This window comes from Nomascus leucogenys, chromosome X (assembly GCF_006542625.1).
Source record: "Nomascus leucogenys isolate Asia chromosome X, Asia_NLE_v1, whole genome shotgun sequence".
In the NCBI taxonomy this organism is placed as follows: domain Eukaryota; kingdom Metazoa; phylum Chordata; class Mammalia; order Primates; family Hylobatidae; genus Nomascus; species Nomascus leucogenys.
In genome coordinates this window covers 18412738-18435679 of record NC_044406.1, presented here as the reverse complement: position 1 = coordinate 18435679, position 22942 = coordinate 18412738, and the positions used below count along the sequence as shown (strand labels likewise).

At 40.5% G+C, this 22942-nt stretch overlaps 1 protein-coding gene across 3 annotated transcripts in view; it reads left to right on the top strand.

Moving 5' to 3' along the window:
* BCLAF3 (BCLAF1 and THRAP3 family member 3) overlaps positions 1 to 22942 on the top strand; it is a 75272-nt gene that overhangs the window by 12609 nt on the left and 39721 nt on the right. For 2 of the 3 annotated variants that reach the window (XM_030807269.1, XM_003261132.3), the window contains exons 1-3: positions 9888 to 9973; positions 13542 to 14111; positions 14485 to 15147. In XM_030807269.1, the coding sequence (XP_030663129.1) occupies positions 9933 to 9973; positions 13542 to 14111; positions 14485 to 15147 (1274 nt within the window). In that variant the 5' untranslated portion in view covers positions 9888 to 9932. Of the gene's footprint in view, positions 1 to 9887; positions 9974 to 13541; positions 14112 to 14484; positions 15148 to 22942 lie in introns of those variants that run through there. The other variant, XM_030807268.1, reaches the window with a different exon arrangement.

Here is a 22942-nt window from a genome sequence, read left to right as displayed (position 1 = left end):
CACACCATTCTCCTGCCTCAGCCTCTCTGAGTAGCTGGGACTACAGGCACCCACCGCCACGCCCGGCTAATTTTTTGTATTTTTAGTAGAGACGGGGTTTCATCGTGGTCTCGATCTCCTGACCTCGTGATCTGCCCGCCTCGGCCTCCCAAAGTGCTGGGATTACAAGCGTGAGCCACCGCGCCCGGCGCAATTTCTTAAAATAAGACAACAATAAGGTTTGTTGCATCGATGAACTCTTCCTTTTACAAAAGATTTCTCTGGCTGGATGCTGTGGCTCACCCCTGTAATCCCAGCACTTTGGGAGGCTAAGGCAGGAGTATCTCCTGAGGATAGGAGATCAAGACCAGCCTGGGCAACAAAGTGAAACCCCATCTCTGAAAAAATATAAGACAAAAAAAAAATAAGAGATTTCTCTGTAGCATAGATGCTGTTTGATAGCATTTTACTCACAGTAGCACTTCCATCAAAATTAAAGTAAACCTGTCAAACCCTACTACTGCTTTATCAACTAAACATATGTAATATTCTAAATCCTTTTTTGTAATTTCAACAATGTTCATAGCATCTTCACCAGGAGGAGATTCCAATCAAGAAACCACTTTCTTTGCTCATCTGTAAGAAGCAACTCTGCATACATCCAAGTTTGATGAGATTGCAGCAATTTAGTCACATCTTCAGGCTTTACTTCCTATTCTAGCTCTCTTGGTGTTTCTACCACATCTGCATTGACTTCCTCCACTGAAGTCTTGAACCCTTCAAAATCATCCATGAGAGTTGGAATCAACTTCTTCCAAACCCCTGTTAATATTGATGTTTTGACTTCCTCCCATGAGTCATGAATGTTCTTAATGGCATCTAGAATGGTGAATCCTTTCCAGAAGGTTTTCAATTGACTTTCCCCAGATCCATCAGAGGAATCACTATCGATGGCAGCTATAGTCTTACAAAACGTATTTCTTAAATAACAAGACTTGAAAGTCAAAATTACTCCTTGATCTATGGGCTACAGAATGAATGCTGTGTTAGCAGGCACAAAAACAGCATTAATCTGCTTGTGTATCTCCATCAGAGCTCTTGGGTGACCAGGTGCATTGTCAATGAGCATTAATATTTTGAAAGGATTCTTTTTTTTTTTCTGAGCAGTAGGTCTCAACAGTGGGCTTAAAATATTCAGTAAACCATGTTGTAAACAGATGTGCTGTCACTCAGGCTTTGTTGTCCCATTTATGGAGCACAGGCAGAGTAGATTTAGCATAATTCTTAAGGACCCCAGGATTTTTAGAATGGTCAGTGAACATTGGCTTCAACTGAAAGTCATAGTTGCATTAGCCCCTAACAAGAGAGTCAGGCTGTCCTTTAAAGCTTTGAGGCCAGGCATTTACCTCTCTAATTGTGAAAGTCCCATCTTCTTCCAAGAGAAGGCTGTTTCATCTACACTGAAAACGTGTTGTTTAACGTAACCACCTTCATCAGTGATCTTCTGGATAACTTGCTGCAGCTTCTCCGTCAGCACTTGCTGCCTCACTTTGCCCTTTTATGTTATGGCGATGGCTTCTTTCCTTAAACCTCGCAAGCCAAGCTCTGCTAACTTCCAACTTTGCTTCTGCAGCTTCCTTACCTCACTCAGGCTTCACAGAATTGAATGGAGTTAGAGTCTTGCTCTGGGTTGGGCTTTGGCTTAAGGGAACTTTGTGGCTGATTTGAGCTTCTATCCAGACCACTCAAACTTTCTCCATATCAGCAATAAGGCTGTTTTACTTTCTTATTCATGTGTTCATCGAAGTAACACATTTAATTTCCTTCAAGAACTTTTCCTTTGCATCCACAACTTGGCTGTTTGGCCCAGGAAGCCTAGTTTTTGGCCTTCCTCAGCTTTCGATGAGCCTTCTTCACTAAGCTTAATCATTTCTAGCTTTTGATTTAATGTGAGATGTGTGACTCTTCCATTCACTTGAACATTTAGAAGCCATTTTAGAATTATTAGTTGACCTCATTTCAGTATTATTGTGTGTCAGGGAGTAGGGAGGCCTGAGGAAAGGGAGAGAGAAGGAAGAATGTCCCATCAGAACACATACTACATTTATTGATTATGTTTGCATCTTATAAGGGCATGGTTCGTGGTGCCCCCAATTACAATAGTAACATCAAAGATCACATCACCATAACAGATAATAAGGAAGACGTTTGAAATATTTTGATAATTCCCAAAATGTGACATGACACAGAGACAAGAAGTAAACACATGAGGTTGCAAAAATGGCACCGATAGACTTGTTCAATGCAGGTTTGCCACAAACCCTGCATTGTAAAAAATGCAGTATCTGTAAAGTGCAGTAAGGCAGAGCACAACAAAATGAGGTGTGCCTCTACAGACTTACTGTTTCCTTTTGCTTCATCGTTTTTTGGGGAGAAAATTTTCGCAGGTAGGAAATTCTGTTTTCTGGCTGGGCACGGTGGCTCTTGCCTGTAATCTCAGCACTTTGGGAGACTGAGGCAGGTGGATCGCCTGAGGTCAGGAGTTCGAGACCAGCCTGGCCAACGTGATGAAACCTTGTCTCTACTAAAAATACAAAAATTGCCGGGCGCGGTGGCTCACGCTTGTAATCCCAGCACTTTGGGAGGCCGAGGCGGGCGGATCACGAGGTCAGGAGATCGAGACCACGGTGAAACCCCGTCTCTACTAAAAATACAAAAAAAATTAGCCGGGCGTGGTGGCGGGCGCCGGTAGTCCCAGCTACTCGGAGAGGCTGAGGCAGGAGAGTGGCGTGAACCCGGGAGGCGGAGCTTGCAGTGAGCCGAGATCGTGCCACCGCACTCCAGCCTGGGCAACAGAGCGAGACTCCGTCTCAAAATAAATAAATAAATAAATAAAATAAAAATAAAAATACAAAAATTAGCCAGGAGTGGTGGCGCGTGCCTGTAATCCCAGCTACTTGGGAGGCTGAGGCAGGAAAATCACTGGAACCCGAGAGGCAGAGGCTACAGGGAGCCGAGATTGCGCCACTGCACTCCAGCCTGGGTGACAGAGCGAGACTCCGTCTCAAAAAAAAAAAAAGAAAGAAAGAAATTCTGTTTTCCCACTCTCTTGTCAACACATGGGTGCCATCAGACTTTAAAATTTTTGCCAATCTCATGAGTATGAAATAATATCTCATTATTTTCATGTTATTTCCTGGATTCTTAGCAGGGTGGAGTATCTTTTCATGTGTTTATTGGACATTTGTATTTCCTCTTTGTTGAAGACTGGAAGGGTGGAGCTGCCATTTACTGAGATGGGACAGACTGTAAGAGGAGAAAATGTTGGAGGGAGATGAGGAGTTTGCTCATGGACATGTTTACAGAATCCAGTGGGCTGTTGGATATGCAAGACTGGAGTGCATGGGATGGCTGTGAGCTGGAGATACAAATTTGAGATTGTTAGTTTATAGAGGGTATTTAAAGGCATGAGACTGAATGAGAGTATGGATACAAGTCCAAAGACCAAAGTCACTATTTAGAGGAAGACTGGGTTCACTCTTAAGGGTCAGGGTGATGACAGGGAAGATGAGGAGAAATTGGCAAAAGAGACAGAAGGAATTGTTATAGAGGTAGGAGGAAAACCAAGAAAGTGTAGTATTCTGGAATCCAAGTGAAGAAAATGTTTCCAGGAGGAAGGTGTGTGAAATGCTCCTGGCAGCCACGTGTGGTGGTTCACGCCTGTAATCCCAATGCTTTGAAAGGCCGAGGCAGGAGGATCGCTTGAGTCTAAGAGTTTGAGACCAGCCTGGCAACATATTGAGACCCATCTCTACAAAAAATTTTAAAAATTAGCTGGGCATGGGCTGGGCATGGTGGCTCATGCCTGTAATCCTAGCCCTTTGGGAGGCTGAGGCGGGCAGATCATTTGAGGCCAGAAGTTCAGGACCAGCCTGGCCAACGTGGTGAAACCCTGTCTCTACTGAAAGTACAAAGATTAGCCAGGCGTGGTGGCACACACCTGTAGTCCCAGCTACTTAGGAGGCTGAGGCATGAGAATCGCTTGAACCCGGGAGGTGGAGGTTGCAGTGAGCCGAGATCGCAGCACTGCACTCCAGCCTGGGTGACAGAGTGAGACTCCATCTCAAAAAAAGAAAAAAAAAAGGAAAAAAAAAAAGAAGAAAGAACCATATAGTAAATATTTTAGGCTTTGTGGGCCACGTACAGTCTCTGTCACATCTTCTTCTTCTTCTTCTTTTTTTTTTTTTGTTACAACACTTTAAAATGTAAAAAGCATTCTCAGCTTAGGCTGTATGTTTAAACCTCCTCTCTTATCTATCAAGCAGCTGAACTAGTACTTCTCATTATCAGCTGATGCCCACTAAGCAATTGCAAACAAAGTTAACTTTAAAAAACAGCTTTATAATTTACTGGTTTAAAGTGTGTATTTCAGTGGTTTTTAGTATGCTTGCAGAGTTATGCAACCATCTCCATAATATCTGATCTAATTTTAGAATATTTTCATCACCCCCAAGCTAATGTTTTTACAACTTTGAGGTATAATTTATATGCAATGAAATTCACCATCTTTGAATGAATAGTTTGAAATTTATTTATGTATTTAATTTTTTGAGACGCAGTCTCACTCTGTCACCTAGGCTGGAGTCCAGTGGCGCGATCTCGGCTCACTGCAACCTCCGCCCCCTGGGTTCAAGCGATTCACCTGCCTCAACCTCCTGAGTAGCTGGGACTACAGGCGTGCGCCACCATGCCCGGCTAATTTTTTTTTATTTTTAGTAGAGACGGGGTTTCACCGTTTTAGCCAGGATGGTCTTGATCTCCTGACCTTGTGATCCACCCGCCTCAGCCTCCCAAAGTGCTGGGATTACAGGGGCGAATGAGCTGCTGTGCCTGGCCCATTTAAATTTTAATAAAACTAATTTTAATATTGGGTGAAGGAAAATGTTCTTAATAATACTTCTTTTATCACATGCAATAAATCTCACTTGTAAATATTTTCTCCCAAGTGATGTCCACTTTTCCTTTAAAACTAGTGGTTCTGTAGCCCCTGGACCAGCAGCATCCACATCACCTGGGAACCTGCTAGAGTGGGGCCCACCCCAGGGGTAGGGCCCAGAAATCTGTATTTTAACCAGCCTCCAGGCGATTCTAATGCACTCTAAAGTTTGAGAACTACTCCATTGTATATTCCTGCATGGAATTGCTGGGCTGTGGGATATGGGCATGTTCGACTTTATTGGGTATTTCCAAACTACAGGTGACACTTGAACAACATGGGTTTGAACTGTGTGGGTCCAGTTATATGTGAAGTTTTTCCCAATGAAACAGGTATCGAAAATACGGCATTTGAGATATGCGAAAGCTGCCTATACAGAGGGACTTGGATATGCACAGATTTTGGTGTATGTGGGGATTCTGGAACCAATTCCCTGAGTGTACTAAGGGGCAATGGTATTTTCAAACTGGTTATACTGTACCATGTACAGTTCACCTAGCAGTAACTGAGAGTTCCCATTTTCACACATCTTTGCCAACACTTTGGAATATGCAACTTAAACATTTTTGGCCTATCTGATGGGTGATCATAGCCCTTTGGCATACCAAATGGCTATGATCTTTATTTGTATTTTCCCAATTGCTAATTAAGTTGAACATCTCATACGTTCATAGGTCATTTGAGTTTTGTGTTCTGTGAGAATGGAGTCTTTTGCCTATTGAAATAAATACAATTATGTAAATAAATACGATGTGTTGAAATAATTGCAAAATAAACCCAGAATTCCCAAGGAGAAAGAAGCCCAGAGGGAAAAAAAAGAAAGTCCAGGAAAGAGTCCTAGGGGATGTGATAGTTACGCAATCGGGAAAGAATAGGGATTTGTCAAGCTGACCGAGGGAAGGCCATCCATGTGCTGGACCAGCATGGCCTGATCAGGGAAAGCCAGTAGTGTGGTGTAGGGGGCTAGTAGGGTGTGTGGAGGAAAAGACACACATAAGGCTGGGAGAAAGGTAGGAAGCAACTAGATGTATCTATCTTACATTTGTTTAATCTTTTTTGTTGAGCATTTGGGTTATTAGTTTTCTTGAGCTTTTTTTCTTTCCTATTATAAATAAAACCGATACAAACATCTTAGTATACACAGCTGATTTTTTTCTTTTGAATTATTTTTTAAAACAAGTTTAAACTGAAATTACTAGATTAAAGGAAAGGAGGTATGATTAGTTTCATAGTTTCTTACATGTTTCAAGATTACTCTCCATTAGTCATTAGGGAAATGCAAATCAAAACCACAATGAGATACCACTTCATACCCACTAGGATGGCTATAGTCAAAAATATAGTAAGTGTTGGTGAGGATGTAGAAAAATTAGAACCCTCATACGCTGCTGGTGGGAATGTAAAATGGTGCAGCTACTTTGGAAAAGTTTGGCAGATCCTCAAAAAGTTAAACATAGAGTTACCAAGTGACCCAGTAATTCCACTCCTAGGTATATACCCAAGGAAATGAAAACATATGTCCACATAAAAACTTGTACACAGACGTTCGTAAGAGTGTTATTTATAATAGCTGAAAGGTAGAAACAACCCAAATGTGCATGGAGAGGTGAATGAATGAACAAAATGTGATGTACCCATACAATGAAATGTCTATTATTCTACCATAAAAAGGGATGACGTACTGATACATACTACAACGCAGGTGAACCTCAAAAACATGCTAAGTAGAAAGAAGCCAGTCACAAAAAAACTACATACTGTTTGATTCCATTTGTATGAGATGTCTCGAATAGGCAGATCCATAGAAACGGGCTAAGCAGGGAAGGGGAGAAGTGGGGATTCACTGCTAATGGAGTCTCTTTTGGGAGGATGAAAATGTTCTACAACTAGACAGTGATAATGGTTGTATATCACTGTGAATATACTAAAAAACATTGAATTGTACACTTTCAATGGGTAAATTGTATGGCATGTGAATTCAATATCAATAAATATGTTTTGTTTTTAAAAATGAAAAAAAGATTATGCTCCAGAAAAATTTTCCTTTCTGATTATCATCAGCAATATATATATATTTTTATTATACTTTAGGTTTTAGGGCACATGTGCACAATGTGCAGGTTTGTTACATATGTATCCATGTGCCATGTTGATTTCCTGCACCCATTAACTCGTCATTTAGCATTAGGTATATCTCCTAATGCTGTTCCTCCCCTCTCCCCCCACCCCACAACAGTCCCCGGAGTGTGATGTTCCCCTTCCTGTGTCCATGAGTTCTCACTGTTCAATTCCCACCTATGAGTGAGAACATGCGGTGTTTGGTTTTTTGTCCTTGCGATAGTTTACTGAGAATGATGTTTTCCAGTTTCATCCACGTCCCTACAAAGGACACGAACTCATCATTTTTTATGGCTGCATAGTATTCCATGGTGTATATGTGCCACATTTTCTTAATCCAGTCTATCGTTGTTGGACGTTTGGGTTGGTTCCAATTCTTTGCTATTGTGAATAGTGCTTCAATAAACATACGTGTGCATGTGTCTTTATAGCAGCATGATTTATAGTCCTTTGGGTATATACCCAGTAATGGGATGGCTGGGCCAAATGGTATTTCTAGTTCTAGATCCCTGAGGAATCGCCACACTGACTTCCACAATGGTTGAACTAGTTTACAGTCCCACCAACAGTGTAAAAGTGTTCCTATTTCTCCACCTCCTCTCCAGCACCTGTTGTTTCCTGATTTTTTAATGATGGCCATTCTAACTGGTGTGAGATGCTATCTCACTGTGGTTTTGATTTGCATTTCTCTGATGGCCAGTGTATCATCAGCAATATTTATGTTCCCAACCCCCCCAAAAAAATTACCACCTTTGGGTTTATTATTTTCATTAAATTTAATAGGTATGAACTGATACCCAGAGTTTATCTAGTTAAATTATAAGCTTCCCTATTGAATGTAATCTCTATCAGAGCAGGAAGTTTTGTCTGTTTTTGTTCGCTGCTGTAGCCCTAGAACAGTGTCTGGCAAATAATTGGTACACAGCAAAATTTGTTAAATGAATACATTTTGATACTTTTAGTTACTAAGTAAACATTTTTTCTTTTAGTGTTTTCATTTCATAATACTTTGTGAGCTAATTGTTCTTAGCCTCAAAATCTTTTTAGAAAGAGGCTGTGTATAAATGAATTGAATTGATTGTACTTCCTCTAATGAGTGATCTAGTTCAAGTTCTTTGACTTGATACGCTTTTACTTTCTTTTGAAATTCAGGATAACAGTAGTTTGCAAATGTTCGAGTATGAGGACCACCTTTTAAACTGATGTCTATGTAATAATTGTACTTTTTGTGTCTGTGGGTGGAAAAACTGCATAGTGACAAGAAGCCTTTATATTTTAGTTTCACCGTAGTATCTTCAGAAATTTGCAAAATCGAGGTGCATAATATATGAGACATACACTTATTTATTCTGTAGTCTGTGCACGGTAGCTATATGATAATTCATGAGCCCATGGCAGTCATTCTAGAAGCCACCAGGGGTTTGGGACCACTAAGTTAGGAACTACTTAATATTCGTATCAGAACTGAGGACGACTACTGAGTTGTAAATAATAGCTAGTATAGGAGATTATACCTACTTATGTATTTTTAAAATTCAGTTTCTGAAGCTATCAGTTTCTTTTAAAGACTGAAGAATATTTGAAAAATCAAGTTTAGAAGTGCCTTTTAAAATTTACTGATTTGACATTATTTGTTTTAGCAAAAAACCAGAAGCAAACTAAATGCCTAATAATGTTCAATTACATTTTGGGCATATTTGTCTGGTGGAAAGTTAGGCAGCAGTTGAGTATTAGAAATTGTAATTCTGACCGGATGTGGTAGCTCACGCCTGTAATCCCAGCACTTTGGGAGGCCAAGGTCGGAGGATTGCTTGAGCTCAGGAGATCCAGACCAACCTGGGCAACATGGCAAAACCCCGTGTCCACCAAAAATACAAAAATTAGCCAGGTGCGGTTGTGCACGCTTGTGGTCCCAGCTACTTGGGAGGTTGAGCATCGCTGGAGCCTGGGAAGTTGAGGCTGCAGTGAACTGTGATCGCACCACTGCACTCCAGCCTGGGAGAAAGAGCAAAACTCTGTCTCAAAAAAAAAAAAATTAAAAAAGAAATTGTAATTCTTAGAATCCAACAATTTAAAAAGCAGAGTATACCATCACGTATTCCTAAACATTTGAACTGTGATTATATGAAGTGTTTCTGTACATGGTGAAAGACAGGAAAGTAGTAGTGCTTGTATTCAGATAGAGGAATTCTGGGTAATTTTTCCTCTTTTTTGAATACTTATTTAGCAGTTGCTGTTGCCAGACACCAATAAGCTCTTTTTATGATTTAATTTAGGGGTCATTAAACTACAATGCATTTGACTTGCCGGGCCTATTTTTGTATGACCCACTTGAGCTAAATAGTTTTTGTACTTTTATTTTTTAAATTTGACCAATATAGTGCCTTTAACCTAGTATATTCAAAATATTTCAACATGTAGTTAATATTAGAAATACATTAATAAAATATTTTACATTTTTTATATGAACTCTTTGAAATCTGATGTGGATTTTACACTTACGACACATCTCAATGTTGTCACATTTTTACATTTTTAAAGAGTTGCTTTAAAAAAAGAAGCAGATGTGACAGAGACCTTATATGGCCTGCGAAGCCTAAAATAGTTACTATTCGGCACTTTGCAGACAAAGTTTAATTCATTTTATCCTGACAACATTCCAATAGGAAGGGGTGCTATTATTTCCACATTATAGATGAGGAAGCTGAGGCACAAAGAGTTTAAGTAAATTGGCAGCATTCGCTATGTTTTAGATCAAATTGTAGGCTCTTTCTACAAACTTGCTAATCCTGTGTTTCTTTGCAGTGTAAAAAGTGGATAGTGGCTCACGTGTCAAAGGATGGCACGGTCACGATCTAGATCCCCCAGGTGGAAACACAGGTGAGCAGTTCTTAGCAGAGTAAGCTTGGATTTGGGATGTGCTGTGACTTTCAATTTCACCAGTACTAGTAAACACTTAAGCTCATGGGACTTGGTTATTCACAGTAGGTACTTTATCATAGTAGAGGTTGTATTTCTACATTCTAGTAGCTGACAGCTTTGTTTAATCATAGCAGGTGGCTAGAGTTAATCCATAATGAAAAGCAATGCAGTGGCCACAGCAAGAGAGAGTGAGAAACATCTTTGAGAGTATTACATTTTTTGAAATAGTAGTTTAGAACTCCTCAGTATGGATTTCATTTCATTTTTTCATAATTAATATGTTTAAAGAAATTTCGAGTTAGAAAATAGGGAGTTTCCTCTTTCTTCTTCATGGCACAATAATAGAGTTTTGAATAGTTCGATTATAGTCCATTTCTCCTCTTTCCTGCTTGGTAGTATCAAAAGTATGTATCATTAGATTGGAACAATTTAACCAGTCTTTATTGTACACCTGCTACAGGCAGGTTCTTGGGCTACAAAGGCAAATATGCCATCTTCTTTGGCCTCAGCAAGCACGTGGTTGGGTTGGGAGATTGACATCATGGCCAGCAATGATACAGTGGGGAAAATGCTGTGCTACTTATTGGGACAAAGGATTCTGGATTTCTAGGGAGGAAATAATTCTGTTTTTGTGGAGGGGAAAGGGGGCACTAAGAAAGTCTTCAAAGAAGAGATGAAAACAATTTTATCTGGGCATTTCAGGATGTGTAGAACTTCTAAAGGCAGAAAGAGTGAAGAGAAATATTCTAGTTAAGGGGGAGAGCAGGAGCAAAGGCACCGAGCTGTAAATGTGACTAGTATTTTCTAGGACTTAAAAAGGACCATCATTTCACACAAAAAAGGCAGACCAAGATTTTTCATGTTAAGATAACTTGCCCATTTTGCTTATGCGTTTCAGTTATGCAGTAACTAATCAATCATTTTGTCAACAGTTTTCATTTTGTAATTCACAGGAGCAACTTGTAATGGCAAGGAACTTGATAAAGAAAAGGGAATGTATAGAAGTGAATGATTTTAACAGGGTATCACAGAGGTCACTTATTAATTAATTAATTAATTTTTTTGAGATGGAATCTCACTCTGTTGCCCAGGCTGGAGTGCAGTGGCGTGATCTCGGCTCACTGCAAGCTCCGTCTCCCGGGTTCACGCCATTCTCCTGCCTCAGCCTCCTGAGTAGCTGGGACTACAGGTGCCCGCCACCACGCCTGGCTAATTTTTTGTATTTTTAGTAGAGATGGGGTTTCACCGTGTTAGCCAGGATGGTCTCGATCTCCTGTCCTCGTGATCCGCCCGCCTCTACCTCCCAAAGTGCTGGGATTACAGGCGTGAGCCACCGCGCCCGGCCCACAGAAGTCATTTCTTGATAAGACAAAAGGCGCTGGTGAGGGGCACAAGAGACCCTGCCAAGCTTAGTGCCTGAGTTCCAGGTTCCTTCTCAGGTTTCTTTGTTAAGAACTGTAAAGGATCTGATATTTTACCCTACTTGCAAACTAACACATTATTAGCCTGCCACAGGGCACTCTTGGGTCAGAGACAAAGGCCTTTATTACTCAGAGTACAGCAAGCAGCTTGAGCTTCATGTTCCTGTCATTCCCCCCACCCTCTGGGTCCTGTGAGGGCTGGCACTGCAGAGCCACTGACTGGATGGATGCTGTAAGGCAGCGAGCTTTCCATACAGGCAGTGGGGTTACAGTACAACTGAGGAACATGAGTCCCTTATCAGGGGCTGCACATAAACCCATGCAGCCTTTGCCTTGGAAGAGACATTTATTCTAGTATCCTGGACAGCAAACACATCAGCCGTTTTCCCTGAGTGAGACCCTATCTCTATCTTGCAACACTGCCTTAGAACAAAGGTCGTCAGTGCCTCTGCTCATAGGGCTCTCGCAAGGTGTGCAGAACTCAAGAGACTGTGGAGAATTATCTCCCAACAGACTCCTTGAGTCTTTTTTGTTTCTTTAGGAAAACCAAAAACAATAGCAACTGTTCCAGCAACCTTCTTCAGAAGAAAGGGACACTGTGCAATGAAACATATAAAATAGCATATCAAACCGATACTGAATGTGAAGTAAGGATTAAAAGTAAGTTATTGGGAATTCCGTCCAGACTGGAAGACCTTTGACTCTGGCTGCCAGCTTTTCTCCTTGGCTGTGAAAGAGATAAAATCTTCCAGGAGGTCCTCAGAGGCTCCACTTGCTTCCTCCTGTGATGAGGTGTAGCCAGCTGGATAGCAGAGTTTCTGCTTTAGCTAAATAACACTTGCGGGTATGTCTAGCTTGGTGACTCCAGAGGGCAATATTGTCAAGTTCAGTATATAACTCCTAGTAGGTATATGAGGAAGGTAGATCTGCCTCCTTTCTTGTAGGGAGGGCACAGACTTATCATTGAAAGGAAAGGGATTCACTCATGGTTGCGCCAACTCCATGGCAGCTTCTAAGAGACAGCCGTAACAGAAGCTGCAGGGATCGCCTCCTCATTGATTAGAAGACATTAAATCCTCAGGGAGGAGATGGAGAAATTGGGCAGCTCAGATGGGGGGAAAGGTCCCCAGGTGCAAAATGGAACTTTATTGTGTCCCAGATAGTGGCACGCCTCCGTTTACGTCTAGGCAACCCAGACTGGTTTCCCTGGATACAGAAGCCTTCCGCCTTAGTGGAAACACAAGCCTCAATGTTGGCAATGCTGAGGTATGGAGAAGGTAGTTCCAGAAAGGATGTGCTGTCCCTGGAGAGCATTATAGCTGCTTTAAAGAATAACTTCACCGAAGTTACAAGCTCTGTTCGAACAGCACATCTTTCTATTGATATGCAAAGGAACAAATCTGGGAAAGAAAAGCAACTTACCTATGTTAGAGGTATTTCTGGAGGAACTAAGCATGAGATTCAAGTCTTAAGAGCCTCTTGTTCCCCCTTCTCCCCCGGTTAAGTACATATGTTTTGCTCCTTGATACAGCCTTAGTAGAGAAAGTAGACAATCAACTGGAGAAACTCTGGGCCTGGCTTGGGTCTGAGTTTGAATTGTAGCATCATTAAATCTTAGACTCTAATTTATTGTCAGAGCGTTCAGTTTGCTGGAGACCCTCCTACACATGGATTTGTGTGAGTCTTGCCTTCCTGCTTGTTTCTTACCTGGCCTTTGAACCGGATGTAAGCTTTTGCTGACTGGCCCTTTGAAGTCGCTGCATCTTCTTTTGCTAGAACTTTGCTGTCAGCAGTCTTCCAAAATGGATCCTGCTGTGCACCTGAGCTGGCCCTCCTCCAATGGGATAGGTGTGCTCAGCTCATTTGGATAAGCACATGGAATACCTTAGTTCAGATGGAAAGAGTATGCTTGTTGATTGGGCAGTACCATAACAGACCCCCAAATGTACAATTTGTAATGCAGATGTAGCAAATTGATGAATTTAGTTTGAGTGGAAGAAGCCGAGGGATCCTAGGAAAAGCAACTGTTTTTGGTAGGTCATATTAAGACACACTTAGTTGATTATCTTTAAATGGATTACACTTTTCTGTGTTTGTTTACATAGGTCTTTATCACCAGTACCTAGAAATGCTGAACACTACAAGCAAAGACATTCACACGGGCATTATGGCTGTGAATATAGGAAGGATCCAAAAAGACCCGTCGCTTGGAGAATGGACAGTGAGAAACATGGACAGAGTAAACCAAGGATTCCCTCTCGTGGAAATATATATTACCAGTCTTATGAACATAGATCACCTTCCCCTAACATAAGAAACTCTTTAGAAAATGTTTATATGTATAAGCCTCACCGAGGATATTCGCCTGGAAGAGGGGACAGTAACAGGAGAGCTCAGTATATGCCCAAATACTCAGAGGGTATACCCTACAAAGAGCATGAGAGGAATTCTTATCCCCAGAAAGTGCAAGGAGGGTATAGTCCTGATGACCACAGAGTTAGAGGAAGTGGAAAAGGAGGGAAACCACCTCAGAGGTCAATAGCAGATTCTTTTAGATTTGAAGGAAAGTGGCATGAAGATGAGTTGAGGCACCAGAGGATACAAGAAGAAAAATACTCCCAGTCAACTAGAAGAGGCTCTGAAGACTTTGAGACAAGGAGCTCATTTCAGAAGAGGTATAGGAAAACATTAAAGCTGGGTAATTTGGTATAAAGCCTCAAGTGAAAAGGTCTGTTTACTTTATGGTTGAAGATAACCACCTTGAAAAGCTTTTGTCTAAAAAGACAAAAAGCATTGTAATTTAGTTATGGTGTCCTGGTAGTAGTGAAGTATTTCTCTTTAGAGTAAATCATGTTGATGGCTAGAATACTTTTAAAAGATGGTATTTTCCTCTTTAATTGCCTTGTGCCTATAGAATTGGCTTAAGGGATTATAGATTAACTTGCCACTGCATTCTGCATTTAAAACCATGCTGCCCGACATTCTACACATATAAATTCTCCCTTTCTTCTCTTTATTGCAAATGTAAACTGCTTTATGTCAACACAGGTATCCTGAGGATCGTGATTTCAGAAAATATGGACACACATCAAAAAGACCTAAAGACGTGGAGAGGTATGAAAGCAGAGAGCCTGCCAGGAACCCAAAGTGGAAGCCCGAGCATTCCCTCCCACCTTACCAAGAGGACACAGACCAGTGGAACCTTGGGCCCCAAACTTATCGACATGCTGAGAGGGAACACCCAGAGACCAGTTCAGCAACCAAAGTATCCTATGACTATCGTCACAAACGTCCTAAGCTCTTGGATGGGGACCAGGACTTTACTGATGGGAGAACTCAGAAGTACTGTAAGGAAGAAGATAGAAAATACAGTTTTCAAAAAGGCCCTCTAAATAGAGAGTTAGATTGTTTTAATACTGGAAGAGGGAGAGAGACTCAAGATGGACAAATCAAAGAACCTTTTAAACCGTCTAAGAAAGACAGCATTGCCTGTACTTATTCAAATAAAAATGATGTTGATTTGAGGTCTAGTAATGACAAACGGAAGGAAAAAATAAGGAAAGAAGGGGATTGTAGAAAAGAGAGCAATTCTTCCAGTAACCAACTTGATAAAAGTCAAAAACTTTCTGATGTGAAACCCTCGCCTATCAATCTTAGGAAGAAATCACTTACAGTTAAAGTAGATGTGAAGAAAACAGTAGATACATTCAGGTATTATCTTTGTTTTTTTCTTTATGATATTTAATAATGTTTCTACAATCTTTATTTGCAGCTTCAAAAATGGAATTAATAGTGTCTTTAGAGTCCATCGAGTGGGAGAGGGATTGCCAAGAATTTCTGCCCCCTCCCAAAAAAATAAAAGCCCTGTAGTGAGGCTGTTTCCTGTGATTAGTTACATGGGAGCGATTTCATGTCTCCTTGTTTCCACATCCTATCTCCAGATGCTTCTTGGATGCGGGGCATTCTGTGGAATTGTCCCTCTTCACGAATTCATGTGTTTTTATGCTGCCAGGTTTTCCTTATCCAAGGATTAGCTGGGTAGAGTTCAAGAAAACCTAGCCCTTGCTCAGTTTCTCAGAGCCTGTGCTCTCTGTTGCCTGAAATTCAGAGAATTTTTTAGCTGAAAGGGACCTTAGCAGGCCCTAGTTTTATACAGGAGGAAATCGCGGCCCTGAGAGATCAAGTGATTTGTCTAAGTCAGAGTGGCTGGGGCTCAAATCCACGTGTTCTCTTATGACTCAACGAGGCAGGTGACTTAATGTGGTTTTTGCTGCCATCTCATAATGACTGGGGCTCAACCAACTAGATTCTCCCAGGTAGAGGAAATTATACCATAATCTGGGAAGATACCTATTTATAAGACATTTACTTTAGCCCTTAATGATTCTTTAAAAAAATAGACTGTTGTTGTTGTAGGTTATATTCTCTTAAAAGCAGACTCACATGCTTTGTTCCTTGACGAATATTACTTCCATTTATGGATTCTGAGGATAATAAGGCACTGCAGTTGGCCTAAAACTAAACAGCTAAAACTGTTCATGACCTTAATACACTACCAGTATGTGAATGAAAAAGGGGTGGGCCATGTTGATTTGGTATGTTTATATTCATGCTTGACTCATTTGTATTTGAACCAAAAATGAGAGAAAACAAAATGCAAAGGGTAGAATGGGGAGGGAGGTAAACCCACAAGTCCTTTTTTGTAAAACAAAATATTTTTTGTTCCTTTTTCTTTTCTTTTGAGATGGGGTCTTGCTCTGCTGCCCAGGCTGGAGTGCAGTGGCATGATCACAGCTCACTGTAACCTCAAACTCTTGGGCTCAGATGATTCTCCTGCCTCTCCTGTGTTGGCCTCCTGAGTATCTAGGACTATAGGTGCATGCCACCATGCACAGCTAATTTTTTTCTTTTTTTGTAGAGATGGAATCTTGCTCTGTTGCCCAGGCTGGTCTCAAACTCCTGGCCTCAATTGATCCTCTCACCTTGGCTTCCCAGAGCACTGGCATTACCAGCCTAAGCCACTGTACCTGGCCCCTGTTCCTTTTCTTAAATTTAGACATGGCAACAGCCCACCTCATAGTTCTTTTACATTCATTGCACTTGTAGAAAATATTTTTAAATATACATATGTGCATTTATATATGTGCTCAGAAAGCATTTATAAGTATGATTATATTACAGAAAGTTCAAGAAATAAAGGGGGGGATCACCCATAATTCTGCTACTCTACAACAATTTTATTTGCATTTTAGTCTAGTTATTTTTCTATGTATATTTACACATGACTGCTGTGGTATCATATTAATAATTTTGCATCTTTTTACATATGTCTTAAATAATTTTGTGCTATTATATCTCTTACTAGTTCTTCATCTTAAAAGCACAAAAGCTTCTGTAAGTACCAAGTTTAAGAATGTTACCTTAAGGGCTGGGGCATAGTAGCTCATGCCTGTAATCCCAGCACTTTGGGAGGCTGAGGTGGGAGGATCACTTGAGCTCAGGAGTTGGAGGCTGCAGTGAGCCATCATCGTGCCACTGCACCCCAGCCCGGGCAATAGAGTGAGACTCTGTCTCAAAAAAAAAAAAAAAAAAAAAAAAAAAGGAGCTTGGATTATTGGATTACATCCTGATGGCTATGAGATATACATATATAACATATACCATACATACTTTCTTTCTTTTTTTCTTTTCAAGACAGGGTCACGCTCTGTCACCCAGGCTGGAGTGCAGTGGCGCGATTATGGCTCACTGCAGCCTTGAACTCCTGGGCTCAAGTGATTCTCCTGCATCAGCCTCCTGAGTAGCTGGGACTACAGGCGTGCACCACCACACCCAGCTAATACAGATTATTTTGTAGAGATAGAAATCTTGCTATGTTGCCCAGGCTTGTCTGAAACTCATAGCCTCATGTGATCCTCCCTCCTTGGCCTCCCAGAGCACTGGGATTACAGGCATGAGCCACCATACCCAGCCTTAAGCTTTTTTTCTATCCAACATTCTATTTTGAAAATGTTGAAACATACAGAAAAGCTGAAAGAATTCTACAGTGAACGCCTATATACTCACCACCTAAAGTCTACAATTAAGTTTACTTTCATAATTACATATCTATCTATTCATCTATTGTTCCACCTTATTTTTTGGATATTTTTCAAAGTAAGTTGCAAATGTCAGTACACTCCCATTTAGATACCTTATACATTTTTGTTTACAGTTCCTCTTTTTTCTTTTGAGGTAAAATTATATACAATCAAATGCATAAAAATCTTTAACTTTTTAATAAAAGTAATGATGTGGCCAGGTGTAATGGCTCACGCCTGTAATCCCAGCATTTGTGGGAGGCCGGGGCAGGCTGATTGCTTGAGCTCAACAGTTCGAGACCAGCCTAGGCAACATGATGAAACCCCATCTCTACAAAAAATACAAAAATTAGCTGGGTGTGTTGACATGTGCCTGTAGTCCCAGCTACTTGGGAGGCTGGGGTGGGAGGATTGCTTGAGCCTGGGAGATCGAGACTGCAGTGAGCCATGTTTGTGCCACTGCACTCCAGCCTGGGTGACAAAGCGAGAGCCTGTTTCAAAAATAAAAACTAAAAAAAAAAAGTAATGATACCCCCATATTTAATAATGAAGTGTGTTATAGTTAAAAGAGAATTAAAAAATTGTAACACTTTTAAAGAATGCTAGAAATACCAGGTTTGAAGAGTTTTATTTTAATAGACCTCATTAGAGATACTGAACAGTTAATTTTATAATTTGATATGAGAAATGGAAGCTTGATCTTTATCATGTGTCACAAAAATGGGCTTAAAATGGAGACTGCTGCATCTTTTATTTTGAATTTATAAACTATGATTTTGTGAAATCTCATAATCTGTCACTGGGGTCTGGCGGCATACCAGGGCCATTTGAATACCTGCCCAGGGCCTGTAGGATGGCTTGTGTAGTAGCCTCCACTGCAAATCCTCTCTGTTCAAAGACCTGAAAAATAAATAAATGAGCAAATATATGCATCTTTTCAGTATGATAAAGCGTCATAGTCAACAAAATCTTTATTTCCTGGTGAATGGGTTGTGGATGAATTTTGTGGTTTGGATTTAATTATATGTAGACTGATCCATAAAACAAAGATAATGCCCTCAGTAGAACTATGTTTTCAACTATTAATATAAATTAGATTTTTCTTTTCTAGAAAAGAGTAAAATAATCATAGAGTGCACAGAGAAGTTTATTTATTGGTTAACATCTAGAGAGTTTATCTGCTTTTTTTTGGAAACGCTAAGATGGCTAATTTTGTGCATTTATTTACTTAGCTTTGGTTGAGAATTGATATTTGTTCTTCCAATTATCAGTATGGTTGAAAACATAAGGTTATCACTGTGATTTTTTTTAGATTCCAGTTTGTATCTAGAACAGCAGTAGGTAAACACTTGCTTGAATGTTCACTGAATAGTTAATACTTCTGTTAAGAAAGACTGTATTCTAATGATCCACTCTGTCAGAAACTTCATTATCAGAAATTACATCTGAGTCATAATTATATGTTTCAGAATGTAAGTTAGGGAATCACAGTATGAAAATTTCTACTAAGGTTGTTACAGATGCAAAACATGAACTGTTGTATATATGCATCTGGAAGTTTTGGGGCAGACAAATGCAGGTGTTAGTTTAATGTTGGGCTTGAGTGGGTGAGCGCTTGACCCTTGGCTAGGCCAGGAAGGAAGAGGAGGAGGGAGGAGGTGGTACTAATATCTGGAGCAGAATAAGCTGCTGCTGATGCATCAGAGGCTCCTTTGATCTCCTAGGAAGTTGATACGAGACACCTGGGACATGGGGAAGGTTGTCCATCAGCATTCATGGCTATCAGAGTTGATGGTGGACTGAGTACATTGGCCACATTTGTGTCTAATCCTTTATTTCCCACTGAAGAGACACAGAGGGGTGTCTCTACCTCTATCAGCTCTTTTCCCAGTTTGAAAGGGGATGAGGTGGGCGATGGGCCCCAGAGGACATTGGGACCCTGACACTCTGAGGAAATGGGTATCACGCAGGCAGGGAGCAATGTGAAAAGCCATAACTGAGATTGAAGGAAGGGAACCTAGTCACATAAGTTTACCTATGATGAGCACTGTTCCGCTGGAGGCAAAATAAGCTGCAGGTGGGGATATTTTTTATACCCAAACCTGCCACCTTGCTGTTATATAGCATAAAAAACTAAAGTTCTCCCCAATTTTAATTTCTCATATGCATTTTAAAATCAAAAATTAATTGAGAGAAGGTTCCCTTTCATTCCTATTTTTGACCCTAGCTTCTCTTGGTGTCTCTTAGGGGGCCTTGTATAGGGATTCTGTTGGCAGTTAGAGTGCATAGGTTTTTGTCTTCCTATGGACCACTGATCAGCTTTGTGACATTGGGCATTGGGCACTTGGCTATACCCTTTTGGGACCAAATTAACCTGCAGTTCCTCCTGGCTCTGTGAGTCTGCTTGAATTGGCCATGTGTTGGTGACCATTGAAGCTGAGTTGACAGACACATGGAGGCTCATCATGTTCATCTCTGAACTTTAGTATATATTAGAAATTTTATATTAAAGTATTAAATTCAAATTGGTCTAAGTTAAGCAAAAAATAAAAATAAAAGCCAAGAAAGTTAAAAAAACAAAATTAAATTGGCCTCAATTAAAATGTTGAAGTCTGGCTGGGCATGGTGGCCCACACCTGTAATCCCAGCACTTTGGGAGGCCGAGGCAGGCAGATCCCTTGAGCTCAGGAGTTTGAGACTAGCCTAGGCAACATAGTGAAACTCCATCTCTACAAAACATACAAAATTAGCCAGGTGTAGTGGTGCACACTTAATAGTCCCAACTAATCAGGAGGCCGAAGTGGGAGGTTGGCTTGAGGAGGCAGAGGTTGCAGTGAGCCGAGATCACGTCACTGCCCTCCAGCCTGGGTGACAGAGCCAGACCCTGTCTCAAAAATAAAATAAAAATAAAATGTTGAAGTCTTCTCTCTCTCTCGACAGAGTCTTGCTCTGTTACCCAAGCTGGAGTGCAGTGGTGTGATAACGGCTCACTGCAGCCTTGACGTCCTGGGCTCTAGCGATCCTCCCACCTCAGCCTCTCGAGTAGCTGGGACTATAGGCACACGCCACCATGCCTGGCTATTTTTTGTTTATTTTTAGTCGAGATGAGGTCTTGCTATGTTACCCAGGCTGGTCTTGAACTCCTGAGCTCAAATAATCCTCCTGCCTCGGCCTCCGAAAGTGTTCAGCCTCTCGAGTAGCTGGGATTACAGGCGTGAGCCACCGCACTTGACCTTATCATCTCTCTAGCTGAAACACTCATTTCAAATTGACCAAGTCATTTTTGATTCATAATTTATTCATTCAGTGGGTATTTTTTGAGGGCCTACCCTGTGTGAGACAGTCTGTTAGGGTGCCCTGGGACTATAGAGCTGCATGTGATTAGGTTCCTCCTCCTTTGGTTTATTGGAGTGCATGTGTGACTCAGCAGAAGATGGGTGGGTACCAAGCTGGGCGATTGAACAGAGGCATCATGTAGTTGACGTGAGCTAGGCTTCAAAGGCTGGTGTATTCAGACACATGGAGGCAAAAGAAATTTTATATTTACAGGTTAACAATGGCAGAAAAACATACACATGAACTTTGACCTGTGTGGTTTTGAGCAGTCAGTGAAAAGGAATAGAGGGAAAGGAGACTGAGAGGTAAGAATGCTGCGACTGCCAGCCTGATTTGACATTATCAGCTGATAGGAGAGGGCCAGCAGCCCAGTTCTGGCTGCCAGAGGATTGCCATCTATGAGGTAGACTGAATGCATGTTGGGGCTGGTGAGGCCCACTAGATGACTTTTGTGCAAAAAGTAATGAGATGAGGAATTAGGGGAGGAGCAATCTCCCTGAACTTTTTCCATCAACTCCACAATTTCTAAATTGGTTCTTGGGAAGACAGGAGCAAATTATGTACAGTCATGCGTTGCTCAGTGATGGGGATACGTTCTGAAAAATGTCTTGTTAGGCAGTTTGGCCACTGTCTGAAGATCATAGAGTGTATTTACACAAACCTAGATGATGTAACCTACTACACACCTAGGCTATATGGTAGAGCCTATTGCTTCTAGGCTACAAACCTGCACAGCATGTTAGTGTACTGAATACTGTAGGCAATTGTAACACATCAGTAACTATTCGTGTATCTAAACATATCTAAACATAGAAAAGGTACACTAGAAATACAGTACCACCATTGTTTAAGTGGTCATTAACGGAAACATTGTTATGCTGCATGTGACTGTAATTGGGAAGGTGCTTTACGTGAACTGTAGGATGCTGTATGAAATGTTAGTTATTAGTTGGAAGAAGACAGAAAGGAAAACTTTATATGTGTCATACGGATTTTGATATATATTAGAAGCTTCCAGAGGGCAGGGGAATCTGTTGGTTTTGGTTGTTGTTGGGTTTTTTGTTGCCGTTTTGCCATGCAGTTCGTTTCTTTGATGAGTCCTAAGTGTGTGCAACAGGAAATTAAGGTTTAATGTAGCTTTTTACATTTTCTTGGTTATTACCCACAATGCTCAGGGAGAACATCAGTGGAAATATCCTTAAACAGAAAAATAAACGGGGAAAGTGCAGTCGAGGGAACAAAGGATCTTGGAAGATTTAATGAAACTGGTCCCAGAAATAGTATTAGCATAGAGGTTTTTGGCTGTATTTTAATTTTTTAAATTGTCTAAAATGAATCTCAAATGAGAACATTTGATCTTTTTAGCTTAACTACTTGCTTTGGGGGTTTTTCCTGAAATTATTAACTTGTTAATCCATGCCATAGGAAATAGTAAAAAGTAAAATGTGAACCAAAAGATGATTACATTTACAAATATGAATATTTAGAACATTTTGCATTCTCAAGTCTAAAGAGGGTTTTTCTTGTACCAAAAGTGTCATAATTGTTTTTAAAAGACTAAAATTTGGAGGTTATACTATGTTAATGTATATTTTCTAGAAAATGATAATTTTAATTTTTTATTAAAGATCTTGTAGAGGAACTCTAGGATAAATTTTAATGGATAACAAGTTTAAACACTAAGATTTCAGGAATTAAATATATAATAGCTTCAAAGTATGTAACTCCTATGGATTGAGGTTTGAGCATGGAGTGGGGACAAGAGTTTCAGCAGTAATTTGTGAGAAATTAAAAGTAAATGTTAATAATTACCCACTGGAAAACTGAACATCTTTATCAGCTTATTTCCTCTTGGGATAAACTGAGGCTGCCAGAAAAAACCTTATCAACTGATTTCCTCTTGCGGATGGACCATTTGTATAGTTCTATTTAAATATACTATTTTCCTCCTATAAAATGTTTTTAAAGGCTGTTTTTTTTTTTTGGTATGGCACAGGAATTTTTTAACTTTAAACCCCCTTAAACAGAGAGCATTTATAATTCTTTGTTAGTGGAGGTCGTTATGGGGGGTGTTCTAACATTTGCCAGCA